The 9,506-nt window shown below is 49.4% G+C and overlaps 1 protein-coding gene across 1 annotated transcript in view; it reads right to left on the bottom strand.

Moving 5' to 3' along the window:
* Positions 1-361: 361 nt before the first annotated feature.
* The window catches only part of LOC115408716 (insulin receptor substrate 1-B), a 36,445-nt gene continuing 27,300 nt past the window's right edge, over positions 362-9,506 (bottom strand). The window contains exon 4 of the mRNA XM_030119607.1: positions 362-1,462. Within this exon, the coding sequence (XP_029975467.1) occupies positions 1,455-1,462 (8 nt within the window). The 3' untranslated portion in view covers positions 362-1,454. The remainder of the gene's footprint in view (positions 1,463-9,506) is intronic.

The following is a 9,506-nucleotide window of genomic DNA, read 5'->3' as shown; positions in this document are numbered from 1 at the left end:
AAAGAAAGAAAGACTTTTAGAGAACGGACATGTTGAAACAAGCCAACAGCAGCTATGCTAGTATTTATCACAGTAGAAAGGAAGGCTAGCATTTTGCTAGTACCATAATCATCACTATTATCATCGTATTTCCACGTTATGCTGCATTCATGTCGTAACGGATTCATTAGAATGAAAAGTTTTAGGCTTATTTGTGTTTGTGGGACGTCACCAAACCGCTGCTAATCTGGGTTTTTAAACCCGGACCCTAAAGGTTATTGTGAGTCATGAGTTCTTGTGTCTTCACAAGAAACTGGAAAACGGGAACGTTTCAACCTCCTGAGTGGAGGAAATTGATCCAAACGTGATCAGGCTCTTCTCACGTCCCCCGAAACGGCCTCATCCGTCGACGTTAGCTTTCCAAACAACGCACTTGTTTTTTTTTTGTTTTTTTTTATAGGTTGCAAAGTGCCAGAAAAACTGACAACAGCAGGAGGGAACAGCGCACCCTTCCCACCCCGGGATCGACTTCAGAGGCCCAGACGACCTAGTTTACTGCGGCTCCGAAAAACACGAGCAGATCAAAATGCGGAGAGACAAAGTGCATAAACAATGTGCTTCTCATGAACTTCACTTGAATTGTGTTAGGTAATAAGAAGGAATTTTTTTCTCCCTTTTTTTGGGAGGGGGTGCAGCATGTTGCCTGTTCGCATGTGAACACTCCTAAATCAGAGGGGGGACTTTCCCCGGGCGAAACGCTCCCATTTCCCCGCTGCGTGAAGAGGGATGTGTGTGAGACAGAAACGACGCCGCCTCTCCACAAACACACACCTCGATTAAGTGCCTCTAATCAATCGACTTCGTGAAAACGCAGAGTCCCATCCGTTATGACGTGAACGCAGCACGAGCTCACACCGGTGCTTCCTCCCACGTCGCTCACGTTCCGAGTGGCTAACATCAAATCGAGCGCAGAAAAATAAAACCCGAAGCTTCGGCTGAAGCTTTGTGACATGGCTACAATCTGAAAACGAGGCACTTTCTGAGCAAATACATACATTTATATATTTTCTTTTTCAACACGCGCGGCAGCCACTGATTTACTCAATAAGCTTAAGAGTTTATCGATGAGGGGAAAAAAAAAAAACAAAACGAACCAAAAAAAACACTGTTCTCAGTATTGTTAAAGTCTCTGATTGGCTTTCACTCAAGGAATGAGAACAGCAAATAGCTTTGTCAGAATGTCATTTGGCACACATCCCTGTTGGTTTCCACAACCAACTAGATGAAAGCGAAGAAGAAGAAGAAGAAGAAGAAGAAGAAAAGAAGTTTTCCATCAGTCTCTGTCAAAGTGCTTCTGGGCCGCGTCCGATCGGGCTGCTCGCTCCACGTGATTGGCCGTCGCTGAAGGAGGAGGCGGAGCTTTGACGTGCTCCGAGTGGGGCCAGACCGCTTTCCCCAAGGACGACACACCGACATCAGCACTCTGTTAACACACACACAGAAAGAAAGAATGGTTCAGATGATGAATAAACAATAACTCCCGATATGGGGAAGAAATAAATGTTATGACATGTTCATGCGGCATCGCTGTCTTATCACGCTAATTCTGTGTGATGTGAGATACCGGTGTGTGTGTGTGCTTATCACCCCGGGAACCGCCGTAACCCTAAAACACACAGCGCGAATCTGCAGCGAGACTAAACAGGGTGGAAATAAGACTCTGGGATCCAGACCGGAGGGAGGCGATAACGGGAACAGCAGGGAAGGAGAGTGAGGACACCGACTGCTACAGGCACACAGTGTGTGTGTGTGTGTGTGTGTGTGTGTGTGTGTGTGTGTGTGCGTGGCAGAACAGGAGATGTGGAGAAAAAAAACACGCAAGCAGATCCCTGTCTGGCGCTTTAAGTGCGTCGCTATTATGTCTGACATGTGAGAGCGCAGGTACGCGTAAAAACGCCACTCCTGCCATCAGTCACGCCGCAGGAGCCGCCCGCCGTCCTACGGTTCAACCTCCCTTTCCCTTCCCTTCATTTGGTGAAGGGAATGCAACCTATTTAACCTCTTTTCTTCCCTGACGTACCGTATTTTTGCCACCGCTGCTCAGCTCTGACACGTTTTATTGGACCGGCTGTAGCCTGTAGGTAACCCGTCTGTCCGGCCTCTGAAGCAGATGTTCACGTTAACGTCTCACTCTCCATTATATAAGAACTGCAGTTTTCGCTGCAGTGTTTAATTAAAGAGCGAAGTGGAGATGCAAAGCGGCGCCCTCCACGGTTTTGGACTGAAAACCGGATTATGACAGCGGTGGAGATTATTAGGAGCTCTTAAAGTGGGTTACTTTCTGATGACTCTCACTGGAGGCGCTCCGGCTGCCAAAATAAAATATGCACAGAGCCGGTAAAGAGAGCAGGCTCGGAGAGAGTTCCCCGTCTCGTCCCCCCCCCCCACCCCCCAAAAAAAAAATTCCCAGCAGCTCTGGACTCTCTAATTGCACCAGGGTACTCTATATTTACGCCCCTCCCTCTTCTTTCTTCCCCGGTTTGCCTTCTTCCTGGTGCAGTGAGCTATATTTAGCCCCCCAGCAGACGGTGCCCGCCGGCCGGCCGGCCGAGCCGCGACGGGCCCAGAACACAAAACAACAAAACAAGAGAGAAATCCAGAAGAGACGACATGCAGGACGCACACCGGTGACGTGCCACACACACACACACACACACACACACACACACCGGCACGCTATCATTACGCCGATGACATTCACTTAATAATGACCGTTCTCCGGCACAGACGTAGGAAATTATACACAGAAGAAAATGCTAAATAACCCTCCACTGTCTCAACTTAATGACTCATACACTCACACACACACATACACACACACACACACACACGGCCTTTAAGTCAATACTGAATTGTGTCCTCGCCTTGTTTTCCTGTCTCCATCTGAGGGCAAATCAATGTAAAAATAATAGCAACTGTATGATCGTCTTTTCTCTCTTCAGACAGGACGAGCTGCTGCTGAAGGCCCCGTCTTGCCAATAAATGCACTCCTGTGTGTGTGTGTGCGTATGTGTGTGTAATTAGGAGAGTCTGGGTCTATGTGATGTCTCAGTTGAGGGCTGCCTAAAATTGAAAGCCACCTTGTCCGCTGGTCGTAAATTGAGTGTGTCAGCCTGTCATTTTCCAGCTGCTCTGGCTCCCACACACACACACACACACACACACACACACACACACACACACACACCGGGCCGGCCTTAGCAACGCGGTGCTGTGAGTCAGCGAGTCCACCGGTCAGTCGGTTTGTCTCTTACGTCGTGGTGTTTTCTAGGAACTCGGGCCGAGCCGCTCTGGAGGTATCAGAGTTCATCATATGTTTGCAATAAGAGGAACGGGCCGGAGCGAAACAACGGAAAACCACCGCGGACTTCAGAGGATCGCTGGATTCAAGCCTTAATTAGGACGATTTTGGACGTTTGCTTTGGTAATTTGTTCGCTGAGGATGCAGAAACATAATGTTAATTTTTCATGATCACAATATTATATACTATGAGCAGCGTGAAACTATTCCAATAGTTTGTATTGATTGATTTCAATCACAGCCCTAATTTGTTTTATTGTAAATGATACTAAAAGTTCTCACACGTTCACCTGATATCGTGCAACTATCGTTAGCCAAAACAACGGCGTGGCTCCAGCCTCCACATTCCTTTCGACGCCAACCTGACCCGACCTTTGACCTGCCAGTCAGGTTCCTTCTAGAGGTCGTTAAAGAATTAAGGAAGCGAAAATCCCTCCAATCATCCTTTTTTTTTTTTTTTTTTTTCCTCCCACCATGGCAGCACATTTTCACTCTTCAGCTCCTCCTCTGGTATTAAACCTGATTCCATTAAATCACCCGTGGCCGGAAACGTGGGCAAAACGGTGCAACAGGAGCCGGAGTCCGGCGTCCAGACAGCTGCAGACAGAAGGAACCAACGCCGGCCATCTGCAGCTCAGCTCCTGTGTCGCCTCACTTCATTTCTGCCGCCGACGCCACACAGTCGGTCAGTTATGAAGACAGAATGTTCGGACCCTGACTACAGCTTACCTCCAGCTCTAAACGGCGCATTTCGATAACCGCTACCTGCAGGTAGGTCTGTGTATTAACCTCTACGGAGGAAACCGTCTGTCGGTCGACCTGAAAAGCACAACCTCGGCCACGCTCGAAAGAAAACGAGTTCCCGGAATATGTCCGTGCCTCCGGCCAAAAGTGAACGCTGCCTCCTCCGAGGAGCCACACAGTCTGAATGAACACAAAGAAAGCTTAAAAAAAAGGCTGCGTGATCGCAAGTCAACATGCAGGATGTGATAAAGTGGTGGAGGATTGCGGCAACGGCATGAGCAACACTGGAAAATAAAGTAAAAGCTCGGTAAAAGGAGCGACTGAGAAGAGAGGGTGATGAGAACGGCGACACTCTGCGGAAGCTTTTAATCATTATAAACATCTGAATCATGAGAACCGTGAACGCAGCACATTTCCCGTTTACAGCCGCCTATAAATCCCCGTGCATTCAGAGCGCAGCGCGTGTCGAGAGACAGGTAATGTGTGTGTGTGTGTGTGTGTGTGTGTGTGTGTGTGTGTGCTCATTACAGCTTCACACCCTCTCTACCCCTTCTTTAACCCCGCCGCCGTCAATCAGCAGACACGCCGCAAGCTTTTCATCCAAGGGCGCATTGTGTACGTTCAGGACGCCGTGGCGGACGGCGACGGGGCCGAGGGTCCTCTCACACACACACGTGAGACACACACCAGACGTCACTTCATCTGGAAGTTCCCGCCATGCGGCTCGGTGGGGAACGAACGGGGACCCAAAACTCAAAACTTTTGCTAAATTTCAGGGGTTCGTTTATACGTCAATGATGCTGGAAGCCACTGGAAACAGCTCCTCAGGCGGAACTTTTAAAAAAATGCTCCATTTTCATGAAGACAGAAGAAAATTTCCAGTTTTCACCTGAAACATTGTGGCGTAAACGGAGCCAAATCAAATTTATCGTCAAGTTGGAGAAAGCAAGAAAGAAAATTCCTGAATGGTTTTAAATACAGTTCGACGTCTGATGGTATCGGTTGTTTTTTTTAAATCCCTTCCCAATATAAAAATGTTAGAACTCATGTTAAATTTCCGAGAAAAACAAATAATGCTGATCATGAAGTAAATAAATTTCAACTTCACCCTAAATCTTCCCTCACTGGGAGGCAAATTCTCTAAACTATCAGCGATAAAACTGACCAGTAGCTGCATCTTTTCAGCTCATGTGAGCAGGAAAAAAAAAAAAAAACGTTGTCAGGGAAAAAGTGCCATTGTCTTCTTTATGCCGGCGACAAAGCAGTGAGTCAGTGCCTGCCCCAGTTACAGCTTAACCTTTGACCCCACCGCTGCAGATAAGAGGGCAATACCCTTTCTTTTTTTTTTTTAAGTGCCAATAAAACTGTATTTAAAGTTGTTTAAACAACCATAGCTGCAAAAAAAATGTATGGTTTGTGATGAAACGGTCTGACTTGCAGGTCTGAAAGTCAAGAGCGCCTGGAGGGACGGGAAGACGCACGTCCACCCAGAAACACTCGCCGCCGAGCGGAAGCCCCTCGCCTGGGACCGCCAAGAGACGCCAGAGCCGTCCTCGGCTGACACACGCTGGCGACCGCACTGAAATGTGACATGGTACGTCCCGTACCCGGACCAGACACAATGCGCCGCGGACGGCAGGGACTGAAGCATTGTGGGAAACGGCATCTCGTCCATTCTCCGCCTCTTGGCTGATTCTGAACGGCGATTTCTCTCTGTGTCTGCGTCGCTCCACCAGTTTTGCCACTTTCTGCTGCTGCTGATAGCCCCACTGAACCCACACACACACACACACACACACACACACACACACACACACACACACGCACGGGGGGCGGTGTCTGGTGCTGAAATGATATATGGAGCGATAGCATGAGCAGAAGGCGTCCTCACTTCTCGGTAAGGCTGTTCGAGGAACGCCGCTGGAACTTGGACGCGGCCGCACAAACGAAATGGAACACAAGACGCTGTTGCGACATCTTTCAGAAAGAAAGGCGCCTGAGCGACAGAGCCGCCGGTCCACTTCTTGCTTCACTCCGGTGTCACAAAAGCGAAATCCAGCCAGAGGGGCGATTTCTGCTTTGGCATGCTTTTTTTTTTGCTGGCTTCAATTTCGTCAGCCGGGTTTAAAATAACAGAGCACGAAAAACGCTGACAGCCACTGTGACGCCACGATGTTTCAAGTGAAAACAGGTTCCGTATCAGGAGAGTTTTGCATGTACACTGTAACGTTCTGAAAACGATGTAGTTTTCATGTCGGGGCCACTAGTGGGTGCTGTTGGCTGTTTTTCTAATGAAAACTCACAGATTCAGAGAACAATACGACCAATTACGAACAATCGTGAATACAGGGACATCCACATGGACGGAAAATGACAATGGGAGCATTTGTTCGAGCTCCGCTTCACGTTTTGCATAAATCCTGGATGAGGACCGTTGGGCGTGGCGTTCTTCAAAGTTATTTTTGGAGGCACATGAGAACATTTCTCCGGGCTAATACGATCTGGCACCGCGCGATAACGTTTCAAGTAATGTTGCAAAATGACTTCCTGTCTGTCAGGTTAGCGCGCCGCGGGGATTTGGATATTTGCGGTGATTTTCTGTTGCCTTGTATCGTATCTGGAGATCTGCTTGATAGAACTTAATCACCTGGAGAAAGGAGAGAGAAAACTCTTCCAGGGTCTCGCTGAAAGCCTCCTTCTGCCGGGATATGACTTTAAATAATAGATGAGTCCCTCACTTTCCTGCTAAACTGGCCCGACTCGGAGTCGTTGGACTGTCTGCGAGCGTTCGGCGGAGTCAGATGATAACTCGGAAACCTCTGGATCATTAAAACACAGCAGAGTTTGGCAGCCGGCGGCGTCGAATCTGCGCCGCGTTTGGAAAGCACTGTCCCCCGGTGTGTTTAGGAGCCGGTGCCAGGCTGTGTTCCTTGGTGTTGCTGTGTCGGTGCGCTCGCACGACAGCTCCTGGCCTCGGCTCTGGCCCGATGATGAATTGTGTGATTATTAATAGCGACGCCGCTGCCGAGCCGTGCAGCAACAGCCGCCGCCGTTTCAGGTTCCTACGTGTTGCTTCAATAGGCGCCGCGCGGCGTTTCAGGGAAACAAGGCGGACGAGTGTGACAGACTGACGGCGCAGCCACGAACATATGAGTGTAGGTGCTATGGAGTGCGTGTGTGTGTGTGAGGACAGATCTCCAACTGTGGGCAGACTGCAGACTTGGCCAACGGACAGCAAATATTTATCCGCGGACCTCAGAGGCTCCGGTAGCAACGCCGCTTCTCGCCGCCTCCTCGTCTCCACATAAGGGAGGAAAAAAAACATTTATCAGGTGATAATACGTCCCGGCAGAGAGGATTCTCAGTCTTGTTTTGGATTCTAACGTCTGCAGGTAACTTAAAAAAAAAAAATCAATGCATGAAACTTTAATGCTGTTTGGAAGCGATCATCTGCAGTGTGCGTTGTGTACTTCGGAGGAGGAGCCGTTTTACGGCGTATTTGAAGACCGGAGGAAGACGATGACAGGGCCGATGTACCGCTGGACCATAATGGAGCCAAACACCCTCAAATTAAACCCGGAGTTCCCAAACGGGAGTTCCACAGTCTGTCCAGGTCAATGTGCAGTTTTTGTCAGTCCCAAAAAAATAAAAAAAAAAATCCACTGGAGGTCAAATGAAAACACAACTGCAGCTTCATAACGCCGACTGTCGACGCAGCGGCACGGCTGGAAAACACTCCGCTGATGTGGAGTCGATGTGACGGGCGGGAAAAGACTAAAACATGAGAAACCGGTGGTTTGGTCCCGTGAGAAGCACAGCAGCGTCAGGACGGAAAGAAAGAAGAAAGAAAGGCGAGCAGTTAAAGCGACTTAAAACAGCAGCATGAACAACAGCGAGACGACAACACTGGTGTGTAACGTGTGAGTCAACGAACCACAAGGTGCTGGGAAATGAGTGTGTGTGTGTGTGTGTGTGTGTGTGTGTGTGAGTGCTGGCTCGTGTCACGGCTGTGGGATTACCGACGTCTCCGACTGGTCAGGACAAAACAGTCGCATCAAGAAAAGAAGACATGAAATCACTCCGTCAATCACAAATTCTGATTGTAAAGAGTTAGAAGGATCCTCCCTCAGGATGAGTTTGGAAAAAGCGAGTTTGCTTCGTTTCTGAAACGATTCCACAGCGAGTGGCTCTGAACGCAGCTCTGATTTACAGCAGACGGGAGCTGATGGTGATTAGCGAGCCGCGCTCGGTCCCGGTCTGGGATTTATTAGGCCTGTGAGCAAATGAGGAAAATATATTAACTTCACAAGGAGATAGTTTGAACTGGAGTTGAAATACAGCTACTGCAATCACTCAAATAGTTTTTTTTTTATCCTTAGAGATCCATCTTTCGTTTTACTGACTCAACCTGCCCGGAGACATCGACGGTAAACGGATAAGAAGAATCGAATCTGCTGAAACCCGATCCCCCGCCGCGGACGTGACGCCCCGCCGTGTGACGCACGGCCGCGCCGCCGCTCCCCATTCACATTCAGCATCCCGCTGAACTCCGAGGAGGCCTCCGCCGCTCGCCGACGCCATCGCCTCCGCCCGCTCGGGCGTCCACATGACGACCGGAAACCCCGGCGCACGTGGAGAGGAGACGACGCCACGTTTCCTATAGCGCTCCCCCGCACACCGACCATGAATCCGAACAGTCTTATTACCGGCGTAAGCAGTAAACAGCGATGTAGAGCGCGAGGCACATCTCAGTCCGTCCGTCCCTTCCTTCCACTTGTTTGTTCCTGGAGCAGGTATGACTAATGAGCGAGCGCGACGGTTAAACACATTTCATTTCCTCTCGGCGGAGGCCGCTAATGTCGGGGACGGGAGGCGTGACGCCCGCGGAGAGGCAGGAGAACATTGTGTTGACGGCCGGCGTTCCTCGAATTGAAAAGAGGAAGAAAGCATGACGAGAAACACACACACACACACACACACACGGCCGCGGCTCGAACCCACCGGGAACACGTGTTCGCCGCTCGCTTTCAGCCGCACACGTGGAGGAACACAAGCCGACGTGCGGACTGCTCACAAATTCGGCACTTCAAAGTTCGGGGCGGCGCGTCGCCGCCTGGTTCCGGACGGGTGTGGTTTTCCACGCCATTAAAATCTGCCACATTAAAAAAAAAAAAAAAAAAAAAAAGGCACATGGCGCATACCGCCGGAGCGGAGCGGCGAGTCGAGGGGGAATAAAACACGAAGCCGAGCTGCGGAATTCAAAAGAAAATGCGTTTTCAATGCCAACAACTGGAGGCTGTCCTCGGATTGGCTTCACTCTGATAAACACATGAAATCATAACGACAGTTAAGTTAAACAGATAACTAGTTTCAAACTAGCCGTCACTATAATAACAATAATAATAATAACTGTAATAATAAT

This window comes from Salarias fasciatus, chromosome 3 (assembly GCF_902148845.1).
Source record: "Salarias fasciatus chromosome 3, fSalaFa1.1, whole genome shotgun sequence".
In the NCBI taxonomy this organism is placed as follows: Eukaryota; Metazoa; Chordata; class Actinopteri; order Blenniiformes; family Blenniidae; genus Salarias; species Salarias fasciatus.
The sequence above is the reverse complement of the archived record's forward strand: the minus strand, read 5'-3'. Positions and strand labels throughout refer to the sequence as shown.